The 14980-nt window shown below is 48.4% G+C and overlaps 1 protein-coding gene across 1 annotated transcript in view; it reads left to right on the forward strand.

Annotated features, from left to right (window-relative positions):
- The first annotated feature begins 302 nt into the window (after window positions 1-302).
- The window catches only part of LOC102039319 (alpha-2-macroglobulin-like protein 1), a 23948-nt gene continuing 9270 nt past the window's right edge, over window positions 303-14980 (forward strand). Inside the window, exons 1-22 of the mRNA XM_014309630.2 lie at window positions 303-373; window positions 2726-2912; window positions 3234-3396; window positions 4126-4178; window positions 4479-4499; window positions 5186-5339; window positions 5773-5857; window positions 6411-6531; window positions 6643-6760; window positions 7593-7702; window positions 8052-8222; window positions 8671-8895; window positions 9022-9085; window positions 9598-9743; window positions 9899-10048; window positions 10869-11066; window positions 11737-11824; window positions 12446-12599; window positions 13386-13614; window positions 13966-14089; window positions 14270-14391; window positions 14809-14860. Of these exons, the coding sequence (XP_014165105.1) occupies window positions 303-373; window positions 2726-2912; window positions 3234-3396; window positions 4126-4178; window positions 4479-4499; window positions 5186-5339; window positions 5773-5857; window positions 6411-6531; window positions 6643-6760; window positions 7593-7702; window positions 8052-8222; window positions 8671-8895; window positions 9022-9085; window positions 9598-9743; window positions 9899-10048; window positions 10869-11066; window positions 11737-11824; window positions 12446-12599; window positions 13386-13614; window positions 13966-14089; window positions 14270-14391; window positions 14809-14860 (2806 nt within the window). The remainder of the gene's footprint in view (window positions 374-2725; window positions 2913-3233; window positions 3397-4125; window positions 4179-4478; window positions 4500-5185; window positions 5340-5772; window positions 5858-6410; window positions 6532-6642; window positions 6761-7592; window positions 7703-8051; window positions 8223-8670; window positions 8896-9021; window positions 9086-9597; window positions 9744-9898; window positions 10049-10868; window positions 11067-11736; window positions 11825-12445; window positions 12600-13385; window positions 13615-13965; window positions 14090-14269; window positions 14392-14808; window positions 14861-14980) is intronic.

The raw sequence follows: 14980 nt of genomic DNA on the forward strand, positions 1-14980 counted from the left end.
GCAGACAATCCCTCTCCCGGGGAAACACCGACAAGCCTTACAGAGTCTGAAAGCAGCTGCCTCTGGTTTGTAGGCAGTAAACACTGTCGCCACCCCTTTCTCCCGCCCACATTCCAGCCACGAGCAGCCGATCTCCACCTTGGTTTTGAAGCCAAGGGAGGAACGGGCGTCTGGTCAGGGCAGGAGTTGCGTCCTCCTTCGGCTCTGGATGAGGGGGAGAAGGAAGACAGCAGGAGCAGGGGAGAAGGGGGTATTGAGGAGTGGCTAAGCTTTCCTTGGAGGAATTCGACGTACAATCAGCTATGTGGAGGATCATTTTCCTGTGGGGCTGCATCCTTCTCCTGCCTAGCACGGCTGGAATGCCTGCAATGCTGTAAGAACATCACTGCTTTGCAAATGTGCTCTGGTCTGTTAGGGATCCCGGTGGGGGTGGCAGTAGATGACAGAAATAGGACAGAAGTCTTAAGGCGAGGAGTGCTTTTCTGGAGAGGCATAATTTCTCACGTTCCCAAGGTTTTGCTTGATTTCCATGTGCCCTTTCCCCACATTCCTCCTGCTAACTGGTTCTTCCTTTAGTGCCTTTGATGTAGACCATGTATTTCAGCAAGGACTCAGGCAGAACGACTCTGCCAGCTTTCTGCATGTGCTTAATTCTGACCTTCCAATATCTCACATCTCCTACTGTGTTCCAGAATATGTTTCATTTGGGCTAAGCCTTTCTTCCCAGAAACATAGGTCACCATTTAATAGTTTAGCCAGCAAAGCTGAGTGTCTTTACAAAGTGAGCAAACATGAGCCCAAGTATCTGGTAGGGATGCTCTCGGTACAGCAGTGTGTTTGTTCAGGCTTGGCTGTCCATCTGCTCCCACCACGCCTTTTCTGAGACCTCTCTCAAGGACAATTCCCAGCACAGCTTCTCTTCATATACTTTGTCAGGAATGCAGCTCTTGTTCCAGCAGACACTGCTGTAATGTCCTGGCTTGTGAACTCGTTCTGGCTTTTTCTTGAAGGCGTTTGCTTCTGCAGCCATGGCACAAGTGCAAACAGAAGCATGACTGTGCTTGAGCAGTAGATGTTACAGTGAAAAATACGGCAGTGAGTTGTAGCTGGGTTCCCTCCTGCTGCACGTGGTGTGGTGTGCACAAGCCTAGTTTTAAAAACCTTCTCCAATGGGAGTACTTCCTCTAGGACATGTTCCATAGGCTGACAAGCTCCCACACAAAGGATGTGCCTTACTGCTGTCTGCTTGCCACTGTTACCCTCAGCATAAAGCTTTGCTTCAAGTGGAAATACCACTTCCTTCAATAGGTTGTCTGCTGTCCTGCCTGTATTCCAATTTTTTGGTAGATTTGTGATCCAGCTTCGATCTTGGGACCCTTGGATGACAGACCCAGAGATGTTCTTTCTTACTTTTATAGTTCAGAAGGCAAAGGCAAGGATGAAATGTTAAAGGGGTGTAAGAAAATGTTCCACAGTAAAAGATCATTAAAAGCAAGGAGGGGTATGGGAGGTTTCAAGCAGTGCATTTTTAGTGCTCATCCCATCCTTTGGCACAATCAGCAAGAGGGAGGTGCCATGAGTCAGCTCAAGTAGGAAAAACAAAATGTTGTTTTCATGTGTTTTGAGATCCTCAAGGCAGCTTGGCAGCACTTGAGTGTGACAGCAGTCAAAGGCTCCTGGCCAGCAGGACTTTGACTCCTTCTCGCCAGGGTGCTGAGCTCCAACTGAGAACTGCCAGCAGGTCATCTCCCTTCCTCCTGCTTTTCTGATCTTTCCAGGCCCTGCCCTCTGCTTCCCACAAAACATGCTGCTGGCTGAGCCTGTCCAGAGGCAGTGAGTGGGAGGAGGCAGTGATAAGAATTTTGAAATCTGCTTGAATGTTGGCTTTTTGTTGGTCCTAGATGCTACAGTACAGTAAAAGATGGAAACAAACAAACTATGAACAGCTTTCTGGTGTAATGGTCGCAGCTCAGAGTAGATGCAGGGATGGTAGAGCAAGCAGAGTGCAAAGAGGACAAGAGTGTCAGGAGCTGAAGTGAAGGTGCTCATGAGTCTCTGGGGCTGGGACATGAAGCTGGGACACTGGGTCCCTCACAGAGGGTGTTGTTTCTGAGCCCAAGAACAGCGGGAAAACCAGTCAACAAAACTCATGGTGGTAATGTAGTGTGGTTCAGTGAAAACATTGAAGACTTGGGAGACCTGCAAGAAAGCCAAGCTGGTGCTGATCCCTTGGGTGACGTGGGGAGGTCCCTTCACCTTATTTTCACTTTCAGTTTGTAAGGCAGTGACTTTATAATTTTATATGTGGACGCAGCATATAGCACTTCCTTACTGTCCATGTCTGCAGTACCCGTAGATGAGAACAGTCCCACCGGTGTCATGACAGTGGAGTAAAGAGACCAGAAGTCTGTTAGGCAGTACCTAAATACAGGTCAAAACCTGCCCTCTTAGAAAGTCAGTTTAACCTCACTTTTTTCTTTTTTCTTTTTTCTTTTTTCTTTTTTCTTTTTTCTTTTTTCTTTTTTCTTTTTTCTTTTTTCTTTTTTCTTTTTTCTTTTTTCTTTTTTCTTTTTTCTTTTTTCTTTTTTCTTTTTTCTTTTTTCTTTTTTCTTTTTTCTTTTTTCTTTTTTCTTTTTTCTTTTTTCTTTTTTCTTTTTTCTTTTTTCTTTTTTCTTTTTTCTTTTTTCTTTTTTCTTTTTTCTTTTTTCTTTTTTCTTTTTAACAGAAACTATGCTGTGGCAATACCATCTCAGCTCTACTACCCCTTCTCAGAGACAGTGTGTCTCCAGCTCAGCAGAGAGCAAGCAGTCCCAATCCATGTGTCAGTCACCTTGCAAAGCAGAGCTGGGAATGAGACCCTGATCACTCAGTCCATCTCTCAGCTCCCCTTCTTCCATTGCACAAGCTTTCAGGTGAGGAAGATACTTTCAAGGGCTCTCACTAGAGTGGATATGGCATGAGTTCTGCTCTTCCTCAAAGAGTTGTGCCTTCCCATGAGGACATCTTAACTGGCCAGTAAATCTTCTGCTTCAGCCTGCATAGGTCTGCCAGTGGCCTTTCTGCTATGTAGCCCCACTAATATTTTACCCTCCTAGAAAACTTTTTGAAATGTTCTTCTTTCCAGACAAGAAGAACTAGAGCAATCCAAAAGTTATATCATAATTGTTTTTCCAAAAACCTCGGGATTGGTGAATGGGATCCATTCTGAATGATGGTTATAACTATACTTGCAGGTCCCTCCTCCTGTTGGAAACCCTGAGGAAGTGGCTTTTGTTGTTATCACAGTCATGGAAGCCAACTCAGAGTTCCAGAAGAAACAGAAAGTCCTAATCAAGCATGCAGACAAGAAGACTTTTATCCAGACAGACAAACCTGTGTACAAACCTGGACAGATTGGTATGGACAGAATGCCATGTCTTGTGAGAGACAGAGTGGTCCTCAGGCCACAAAATGTGGGGTACTCTCTAGTCCTCTGAGGACCTGCTCAGGAAGGGAGATGGGCCACAGGCTTCCTTCTAGGCTTAGAGGAGTTTGGGAATATCTCTCTCCTGTGTCAGCATGCCATATGCCACTGTCAACAGGGCTTGTGGGTTTTCCTTGATGCATGAGAAAAGATTTAGAAGCCACAGTGTTATACTCATGATTGCTCCAGGCAAAGTCATGACTGTCTGTCAGGGCTCTCAATCCCTCTCTTCCCCACAGACTTCCTCAGGTGAGGATTGCACACCTGCAGGTCCCACCACTGCCCTTGCACAGCTCGGATCACCACAGGGTTCAGCTGTTGGCCCCATGCCTTTCCACACTTTCCACTGGGATGGCCTTCACTGCAGGCAAGACTGAGTGGCCCACCACAGGCCCACTGTCCAGAAAAATGCTCTTTCCCACCAGCACAGCCAGCCTTCCCAGAAAGCCCCACACTGCCTCTCCTCACACTTTTTTTTCTAGCAGGCTGCCAGCTCCTAGCAGGGCTTTGGGCATAGGCCTAGGATTGGAAGGCTCTATCTGCTGCCCACACCCTCTCAGAGAAGCATGTGTACACATCTTTCTCAGCCATGTGTTCTTGTTATTTACTACTGAGAGCCTTGATTTCATTTCAGCCAGTCCCGTTTTCCTTTTGCTTTGTAGTCAAGTTGCGGATTGTGACCTTGGATCAGAACTTTATTGCCAGCAGTGAAACAGTAAGTCAAGAGGGAAGATGCCTGAAGTCTGGAAATGTTATGAGCTGCCTGCATGTCTTCTAGATCAGTGCTTGGCCCAGCCAGGAGATGTGTGTACAGCTGGTCTCAAAATTGCTTTTGGTGCTTACAAACAGTGTTGGGCACCACCTGCAAGACAGGAGCTGCTCATGGGTTATGAGCAGTTCTTGGGAATTGCTTAGAGAAAACTGATGGATGGTTGGGGAAATAAAAAATACCAGGGGGGTGGATGGTAACTTATCTGAAAGCATCCCACCAGTGACTGTTATTTCCTCCCCACAGCAGCGCCTGGTGGAACTGAAGGTAAAGCTCCTACTTTATTGTAAGTGATGAACTCTTCTCACCTTGGAGAAGACACAGGTTTGGAGATGGTGGTTGGGAAATATTGATGCAGAAAGTCAGTTACCTCAGGATGAATGGGAACAGTCCCATCAACTCCTCACAAAGCTCCTACTGGGCAGTGTGGCTGTACCTAGAGTTCTGCACCCTGCCGTCCCAGAACCAGCAGTGGGAGAGCACTGCCCTTCATGACTCGGCCTCAATGGTTCCTCTGCATGGAGTCCTGGATTCATTTCCCCATTCTTTCCTGGGGATTCAAGACATCACTCCCCAGTAGCTTGTGCCTTAGGCAGAATGGCTCCACAGTGACCTTGTGGGCTGTGCCAGTTCAGGTGACCACAGAGATCGCCAAGAAGGACCACTTCTTTCTCTTAGTGAGACAGGCAGGCAGTAAACAACAGTTTTGCAGCAGTCAGAGATGACAGTGCCATCAGGGAACAAGGATATGACAGATTTACTTTGTCAATGAGACAGGGAGGAAAGTCCTTTCATCTTTGAGCTTGGACTCACCTGAGCACTGCAGCTGTCCCATAGACCTGGGCTCTCAGGACAAGAGGGTATGTGGTCAGACCAGGCTCTGGTATCATGGACATCCTGCAAAAGAGTCTTTTTGCACTGGAAAATAACTAGTCTCTGCTCCACCTGCGCAGGACCCCAAAGGGAACCGAATTGCACAGTGGCTGGATGTTGCACCTGTGGGGGGCATTGTGGATCTGTCCTTCCCGCTGGCTGCAGGAGCACCGCTTGGAGAGTACACCATCAGAGTGCCTGGCCTCACACGCACCTTCAGGGTGGAGGAGTATGGTAAGAGTCTCAGGAAGCTGGTGGCAGCAGAGAAAGGTGTTCTGCCAGCCTCCAGCCCCACCCCCTCACACAGAGCTGGATGGGCCACGCAGCTGTGAACAGCTGTGCTGGTTGTGCTGTCTCCTGGGAAGTACAGCTGCCTGCCCACAGGTGTAATCGCTGACCTTCACCCAGGCCCACTGGCTTTCTCCTCCCCCATGTCCTGAGGATAGGACTGAGACACTGTCCCACAGCTGTGCTCTGGGGAGGAAACTCAAGCTGCCTGCTCCTGCCCCATTCTCCTAGCTGGGCTGTTGGTGTATTTCTACCAGGCCATGTGCTGGAACGAAAGGAGAATTTTTTTTTTTTTTCTGTAAACAGCCACTTTGGAAGGATTGGAGCAAATTAAGTCTTTCTATTCTCACTGAATTATCTTTCTCTTGCTTTCACACAGTGCTGCCCAAGTTCAGTGTCTCCATCCAGATGCCTCAGGTGGTCACCATCCTAGAGGAAAACTTCCCTCTCCACGTCTGCGGCATGTGAGCTGACTTATCGTGGCAGAAGGTGCATTTTTACTGGTTTGGAAAATGCACAGCCACCAATAACTGAGCTCAAAATGGTCTCTGCCAACCCTACCCCCACCCCAAGAGTTGGTATCCTGTCACCCTTTGCCAAGCAATCCTCCTGAACTCTCACCTTTCTCCATATTGTCTCTCCCTACTTTCTTTGTGAATCTGAAAGCGACAGGGCATTCCCTCAATGCAGCATGTGCCCTACAATACAGCCCCTCTTCTGTATTTGTTAGTGACAGGGTTGTAGGAATAATGGCTGAGCTCATGGCCAACAGTGTGTCCCCTAGCCCTGCCTGGTGGGGCTGGTGTTGGCTTGGAGAGAACTTGCCCACCAGTGCCTTCTGCCTCAATCTGATGAGGCCATTTGTACTTCTTGGCCTCCTCTGCTGAGCCGATGACCCGTGAATATACTGCAGACTGCTGGGCTGTATGGCTGCAAACCACAGGGTAAAGCTGACATTCCTCACTTCTGTGCCAGTGTTTCTGTGTGAGTGTAAGCCCTCTGTGCTCCCTTTGCCAGGTACAGCTATGGGAAGGCAGTGCAGGGCAGCGTGAAGGCCGTGGTGTGCCGCAAACACATCCGCTATAACCGCAGGTCCTCCAAAGCCAAGCGCAGTATCTGCAGGGACTACAGCGGCGAGGTGAGCACGGGAGCACCCACCCCTCCTGCAAAAGGGAGGGAAGAGGGCAAAGGGACAGAACACTCTTTTTGCCTTCATGATTGGTTAACAAATACAATTTCATATTCCCAGACAAATGAGGACGGCTGCTTTTCCACTCTAGTGAATACAAAGATTTTCCACCGGAAGCATGGTGATAATTATGATTTCAATCTGGAGGCTGAGGCTTTTCTGAAAGAAAGTGGAACAGGTAGAAAAAAACTGATTCTACACTTCGTGGGAAATATTCTATTTTACACTCGTAAAATCTACTTGTCTTTGGGTTTTTATCTATAAGACAATTGAGTTCATCCAGTCTTGATGCCTGCTCTGGCAGTCATTTTGTTTTGACAGAGATGGGCAAGAGCTGCTTTCTCTTGTCTTCTCATCAAATTAAAGTGTGTACAGAGGTGGACCAGGACAGGCTCTCTTGTTTTTAAACCATATTTTAGGACAGTCAATTGGAATGTTACTCAGAGCAACTAGACATAACCGAGGCCCTGACTGTGTACTGTTATTAGCTCCTCATTAGATTTATCTCTCCATCCCAGATAGGGAGATAAGGTTTCTTATAAGGTTCCCACTCTCACAAGATTTTGCAAAGCCTTCCTTTTCTTCCTGCAAAGAAAATGTTTCACGGCCCCTTGCCAGAAGCAGTGACACACATTCACTTAGCAAACAACTGCAGTAACTTCAGATGGGCACACAGGAGGAGACATCAGGCTGAGAACTGACATGAGAAAGACAAGGAAAAATGCTCCCTTCTAGTGACTGCTGTGAGGAGGGAAGGAGAATTGAACAGGACAATTATGAGTTGGACCATCTTAATGTGTGTGTGTGTGTGTGTGTGTGTGTGTGTGTGTGTGTGTGTGTGTGTGTGTGTGTGTGTGTGTGTGTGTGTGTGTGTGTTAAATGACTCCTGAAGCTGCATGGAGAAACTGCAGTGCCCTATGAGTGATAGTCCATGCCTTAACTGAGTTTATCCAGTCTTGATGCCTGCTTAGATACTCTACTCACCTGCATGTGCTTCCTGTCTTTCCCAGGAGTGGAGTTCAACACCACTGAAAACTGCAAGGTCACTTTTGATATCACAACTCTCCAGTTCTGGGGGACCAGCTACTACTACCAGCAAGGAGCTCCCTACTATGGAAATGTGAGTGAAAAGGGAAGAAACATGGAAAGCCCAGCGGCTGGGCCTAAGCAGGTGGCAGGCACAGAAGTGCCCAGGGGTCCCCTTGTTCTGAGCTGCCCAATGCTGCCAGCACAATCCTCTGTCCCAGTCCCTCCTTTGACATATCTACCAAGAAGTTGTCCAAATGTATGACTGCAGAATCTGTGGCTTTGCCAGATGAGATGGCTGCTGCATAAATGGGGAAGGTTTGGAGAGGTCAAAATTCACACTGAGAGTCCCTTTGCAGAGAGGGGGACTGGGACTTCTGCTGGGAGGTGGATTTTCAATTCTGAGGCCTCCAGCTCTCTCATTGTTCTCTGCATTGTTACAGCTGGAACTCAGAAGTGCCAGTGGGACAGCCCTGCAGAACAAGAAGGTGATTCTTACAGTGTCCTATGGGAGCAGGAAGCAGACCAAGACCTACCTCACGGATGATGCTGGGATGGCCTCCTTCGTCTTAGAGACATCAGCATGGGACAACAGCAGTAAAGTTATACTACAGGTTAGGAACCAGTTATTGCAAACCAGTCTGGAGCTAAGCAGATCATTAGAATTGAAATACATTATAAGGGCAGATCCATGCTAATACTTTTCCCAAATATACCAGATAGAAGCAAAGGTTTCAGTGGTTTGATCCAGGGGCTGATAAACCACTTAACATAGTCAAATGATCTGGCTTGCTCCCAGGGTAGCAGCAGCATGGCAGAATTTCAGACTTCAGCTAAAGCCCTAGCAGTGTACAGCTCGCTGCTCCTGTTCAGGCACTAGTTATCCCAGAGTGTGGGACAGCAGGCAAATGCCAAGCTCCACAGAAGAGGAGTGATTGAACTTGGTGTAGGTGGAAGTAGACACCCTATGCTGGGATAGTTCAGACCCCCTGTTTAGTCAGCCTTGGTTTTGGTGTATGAGGAGCTGTAGGAAATCCTCAGACACTTTTTTCTGTGCCACAGGCAAAGTCCCAGCCGGAGGACATGAATGGTCGGAACGTGAAGGTTTCTCATGGCACCGCATCACTCCCACTCAGGGCCTTCTACTCCTCCAGCCGCAGCTCCGTGAGGATCCAGCCCGTGCAGGCAGTGCCAGCCTGTGGGGATGTGCAGCAGGTCACTGTGCACTACCACATACTTGCCACAGAGCTGGGCCACCAGGCTGCCAGAGCACACTTCTACCACCTGGTGAGTGCGGGCAGCACCAGCGAGCTCAGCTCTGAGCCCGGTCTGTGTCAGCACAGGGCCCTTTGCTGGCTCAGAAACGTGGAGCAGAGGCGCTCTCAACCCTTTGTTCTGTTCATTACCCTTTAGGTTATGGCCAGAGGGTCCCTTGTGCATCATGGCCAAACAACAGTGCTTCTTGATCCACCATCAGGTAAGGGCATCTAACTGCCAGGAACAGATTAAGGATCCAACGAGAAAGTCTTTCCAGCCTAGATGGAGAAGGAGACAAAAGAGATCTGACACTAACAGGAAACCATAGAGCTGGCACAAAAAAAAATATAGGAAATATGCTATCTTTTTTCAGTCTTTTAATTTCCTTCTCTTTTTTTTTTTTTTCTGATCAAATAATGAAACTGTCAGAGTTTATCTGCCAAGCAGGAAAATGCCAAAGTAACTTATGGAGTCTTTCTGGGCTCAAGTGGAAAGACTCATTTATCTTCCAAGTGCTCACTGTTTCCAAGGTGTGTCATGATACAAGGTCACTGCTATAAAAACCTCCATCCTAGCCTAGCTGTGGCCTCCCCAGAAGCAAGGCAGAATAGTTTTTATGCAAGAATCTGTACAGAAGTATTACAGAGGAAGAGCACATTGCTGCTGTAATCCTTGGATTGAAGACTTCCTTGCACCTTGCCATACTTTTTCAATTTTTCCTTCATCCTTCAGGTCAGTACAGTGGGTCTTTCAACATCACTCTGCCCATTGACCTCATTTCATCCATGGCTACCCTCTTTGTTTACATTGCCTTCCCTGAGGGACAAGTGGCAGCTGACACCTTCCGTCTGAAAGTCTCCAGCTGCTTCAGGAACCATGTAAGCAGTGCACAAAACACAGAGGGGCAGGTAGGCTGGAGGGTGGCTAATGATCTGCAAACTGGCAGTAGATATGCAGCAGAATCCCATAGCCACAGCTTCCCCTTTCCACCGTCTCTCAGTGTCTGCAGTCCCCCTTTCTCCTGCTGTTTCAGGTGAAGCTTGGCTTCTCAGAAGCAGTGGCTCTCCCAGGATCGACTGTCCAGGTCCATTTGCAGGCTGCACCAGGCTCCCTGTGCAGCATCCGTGCAGTTGACAAAAGTGTCCTTCTCCTGAGGCCAGAGGCTGAGCTGTCCAGGGATAGTGTGAGTCACTCCAGTGCTGACCTTTGCTGGCTAATAAGGCACGGTGAACATACCAACAACTGCTTGAATGGCGACAGGGCATGGTTTAATGAGAAAAAATGAGGGCCAACATCAAACACCAGCCAAATTTCCAGTGTCTAGAGGGTGTATTCTGTTAGAATAACCCATTGTCGTCCCCAGCTACAGCCTGAAGTCACATCCTGGTTAAGCTTACAGTGCTTTACCACAGTGGCAAGAAGAAGGCAAGAGACATCCATCTCCTGAACTGATACATGGCAGTGCTCTGAAAAAAAGTCATGTTAAAAAAAAAATGCCAAGCATGGGGTAGGCTCCGTGTCTTTGTTCCAGCTCACGTGAACCAGACAGTCCTTCCATTCACAGAGTGGGCTCTAAGTGGTGTACTGGCAGTGGAAGGGCTGCTTTTCTCCTCTAGACCTTGGTTTAAGGACACCTGAATTGCCTCTTTACACTGTCTTGGTGGATCCAGGATGTGTCTTCAGTCAGACAAGAAGCTGTCCAATGTTCCTCCCATGCAGGGAAGGTGTCCTTAGTGTTTGCATTCAGTTCGCAGGTACAATTATTAAGCTAGAAGTGGCCACAGCTATGCAGCCATATCCCAGAGGGGCTCATGTTCTTCTCTGATGCTATGCATCCAAAACTTGTGGAGGCTCTCCATAAAATTCAAAACCCCTTGGAGCTGGGTTTTTGTGACAGGCAGGACCTGAGCTCAGCCTCTGAAGTCACAGGAAATCTCTGGATAGAAATGAAAATCTTCCCACCTCTCACACTGACCTGTACTGTTTTCATTCTCTCTCTACAGGTATATAATATGTTCAGCTATGCTCAGGAGCAGCTCAGCACACTCACAGATATCTACAGTGACTACTGCACCATCCACAAGAGCCCAAGAATCACTGGTGCCTCTAAGACCACCCCTTCACCAGGAATGATGTCACCGTTCCTGTACGACAGATACTCTTATGCAGTGTCCCAACCAGATGTTTATGAACTTCTGAAGGTAAATCTAATTTCCAGAAAGGCTGAAATATAAGAGCTGAGCCCTTTTGTATCCCAGGGCAGCACTGGGTAGCTTCACAGACTGTCTTTCCTGTAAATGCTGGTGACTTCACAATCTGAATTTGCCAAGTGTCTGAACTAAGAGATCAATGACACTCAGTCCTCCCAGCATATAAATTCCCATTGATCAGGCAGATTCCTAGAACCCAACTCCCCACTGGTCCTCTTTAGACTTTCTATGGATTGGAAGCAGTGTGGATTGTCAGCCTGTGTCAGAGAAAATTGGAGGTTGGAGAAGCAAAGCACCTGAGAGAAAAGGGGAGCCCAGGGAAAGGAGAGAAAGAACAGTAGAAAGGAATGTCAGTGAAGGATAGAGAAAAGTCTGGCTTAGGGTGGGCAGCAAACTGTGGTGCCAAAATTATGACTTTGTGTACAGGCATGCCCATGCAAGTGGTCATCCCCACAGTCCTTTGGCATGAGGACCAGGCTCTGGGAGCAGGACAGTTCTTCTTCCTTGTCTGATATAAATTTGCAGGTTGTGCTGAGGTGCACAACCTGCAAACAACACAGAGTAGCTGTGATATGCTGGGAGGAGGGAGAAGAGACAGACCCTCGGACACACCAACCCCTCCACAGAAATACACCTCCTTTTCTCCCCTTCTTTCCTCCAGAATGCAGGTCTAACCTTTTTAACCAGCCTTAAAATCAAGTCTCCAATTGAGTGCCGCACCCAGACCACTTTTGACTACGACTACATGTGTACATGTCCATTTTTCCTGCTTCTTTGGAGAGCACGGGTAACATATAGGCTGCACATGGGCAGCTGAACATGCAGTGTGCTTAGGAGCTGGGGATGGCTTACAGGCATGAGTGGGAGGCTGTACAGGAGCTGTGCTCCTCAGGGAGAAGGGAAAAGCCCTGCAGGAGTGTGTGTCCAGAGCACTGGAGGGGCAGAGAGGTGGCTGCAGGGTTTGAACCTGTTTGGAAGCTTCAGCTGGTGAGCAGGAAGATAATATGGTCAAGCAGGGAAATGGGGCATCTCTCTCAGGAAAGAAAATCTGTTTGTGAAACTAGGAAAGGTCTTTTTGGAAACCAGAGAATGAACCAAGATTGGCACTGGGGAGTATCTAGGCTTTTCTGCAGGGAATGAGAGCAAAACTGTGAGCAGGTAAAATGTCTCATGGGGGGGAGCACACGCATTGGAATCCCCCTGGCCTCCTGGGTAGTCTTGTGGAAGACAATAATGAGGTTGAGGGCATTTTGGAGAGGACAAGGGGCTTTGGGCTGGGAGTGGGAGGAAAGAACTGAGCTTTTCCTGGCTGGACTCTATCCTGGTTTCACAGTTGCTCTGCCTTTAAATGAATGCTTGTATTCCAACAGCTTTTGATGAGCTGGCAGACCTGGAGAGCTTGTACTCAGAAGCAGATGCTGCTGTTGAAGCTGCTGAGGCAGAGCACACCGAGCTGGGGAGCGAGTCAGCGCCAGCACGTACCTGGTTCCCAGAGACATTCATCTGGACTCTGGTTCCCATCAAGTGAGTAATTACAGGCTGTGGCTCCACAGGCATACAGACTTTCTGGTAGAAAGTAGAAGGAATAGGCAGGAGCAGAGACAGGGCATTGTTGCCTTCTGTGCACAAAGTAAAACAGGGAGGTATGAAAAAGTGGTTAAGGACAATGGATTTTTGGTTCAGTTCCTGTCTCTGCTTGAGGTTTTCCAAATGCTTCTAGGAATTTAACATCACACACTCTTGCAAGATGTAAGAGGCCCCCAGAGATCCACAGCTCAACATTCTACACAAGGCAGGTCCTGTTAGATCAAGTTGTAGTAAAGCACTCTGTATCCCTAAGGATGGAGATTCCTCAAACTGCACTTCCATGTTTGACCACCCTCATGGTATTTTCTTATGTCAGGTCAGAATCTCTCACATTCCAGCTGTGTGTTACCTTTTGTCCTGTCAATATGCAGCTCAGAAGAGACATGTTCCATTGTCTCCACACCTTCCCAATAGGAAGTTTCACACTATATTCCATAGCACAGACTGGGTGTATAACACAGACCCCTGTGAGCCCTCTGTGCCCACACAAAAGAAGAATTTCAGGTGCAGCACTGCTCAGAATCAAATTTTGGGTTGCATTTCCCTCTCAAGTCATTCCTTGCCCACCTATTTGCTATTTTTCCCATACCTCTGTCCTACTTGCCAGGAATCCCCATTCCTTCATGTGCACTTCGATTTCATAGTCTGAATTTCTGCATTTGTCTTCCCAAGAGAAATCTATCCAGGGTGGGGACAACCTCTTCCACTCTGTGTTCTCCTCAGTGATTCAGGGACTGCTGAGCTAGCTGTCACAGTACCTGACAGTATCACAGACTGGAGAGCCATGACCTTCTGCACCTCGGAGAGCCATGGCTTGGGAATCTCGGAGACCACCAGCCTGCGGAGCTTCAAGCCCTTCTTTGTGGAACCCACTCTGCCCTATTCTGTTTTCCGGGGAGAGTCATTTCCCCTGAAAGTCAAAGTCTTCAGCTACCTGAAGCAGTGCATGGCGGTGAGTGGCTCCCTCCAGGATGCTTTGGAGCAGAGGAATGTGTGGGAACTCCTTTACTAATAGAGACCCAAACAGAGGGGCTGCCTGCTTAGGCACTCGGCAAAGGACACCAAAGAAGTTGTTCAATTTAGTTCCATCACTGACCAGTTTATCCCTCCCCAGAAGCCAAACCTTACAAATGTATATTGCATGTCCATGGGACACTGCTGGTGTCCCACAGCTACTGCAACAGGCCATCAAAACACTCACCCCTGACTTGTGGGATTGATTGTTATTTGAATCAAGGACCTGAATGAAAAAACACAGCAGCAGCAGCTCTGTATCCTGAACTCCCCTTTTTTTCACCTCTAGCTCCAGCTTAGCCTAATGGACTCCAGGGATTTTGAGTTTCTTCATGAAAATGTCAGGTTCACTCTTTGCCTGTGCCCTGATTCAGCAAAAACATTTTCCTGGGATGTGAAGGCTACAAAATTAGGTAAGGGATCAAGGAAGGGGCAGGGGTGGGAAGCACTGGCAGAGCTGCTTGAGGAAGCCAGAGATGGGCTGGAAGGGAGACTGGCCTTCTGTGCAAAGCATGAGTGAGCAGCCCAAGGCTGAGCGAACTGAAGCGTAGGCATAGATGTGCCAACCAGCCTCCTGATGTTTTCCTTTTTAGGGAAGCTGAATTTCACTGTTACTGCTGAGGTGGTGGAGCAGGAAGATGTTTGCACAGAGCGTACAGCAGTTGTGCCAGAGTCTGGAGGGAAGGACACAGTGGTTAAACACCTGCTGGTGAAGGTCAGGCTGCACTGCAGGATTCTGGCAAGGCTTGAGCTGGGTTGGGCTCAACACAGGCTGGTGGGTGGCTCTGGAAAGGAAGAGTCAGCTGGGGAGGTGGGCACATCTCTCAGGGAGACTGGTCAAGGAGCGATTGATTCTAAGGGTAGATTGGACTGGAGCTCCTGCACTGGATGGGACAGAAATGTCAGAACTGTTTGCTGGCAGGGCAGTGGGGTCAAAGGCCATGCAGCAGCTTAGAAACCTGCTTCCCAGTACAACTTCACTGTTGGCATGGATATCTCTGCTGTCTGTGTGAAGCCCTTTGCCAGGGCCCACGAGGATGGAAAAGGTGCTTGCACAAAGTGGGGGTGCTGCACAGCTGCTCTCTGATCTTATCGCTCTCCCTTCTGAGCTGACCAGCCTTTTCCCCACCAGGCAGAGGGGCAGCTGGAGGAAAAGACCCACACCTCACTCCTGTGCCCTGAAGGTAGGTGCAGAGACCCCCAAGTACTGTCTTACTGGGACTGTGCTTATGCACAGAACAAAGAGATCAAATGGAAGCAGTGTGGTGTTTGAACAACTCTAGGACTCTCTGGAGTGTGTAGGG

The sequence above is a fragment of the Geospiza fortis genome, unplaced genomic scaffold (assembly GCF_000277835.1).
Source record: "Geospiza fortis unplaced genomic scaffold, GeoFor_1.0 scaffold286, whole genome shotgun sequence".
NCBI lineage: Eukaryota > Metazoa > Chordata > Aves > Passeriformes > Thraupidae > Geospiza > Geospiza fortis.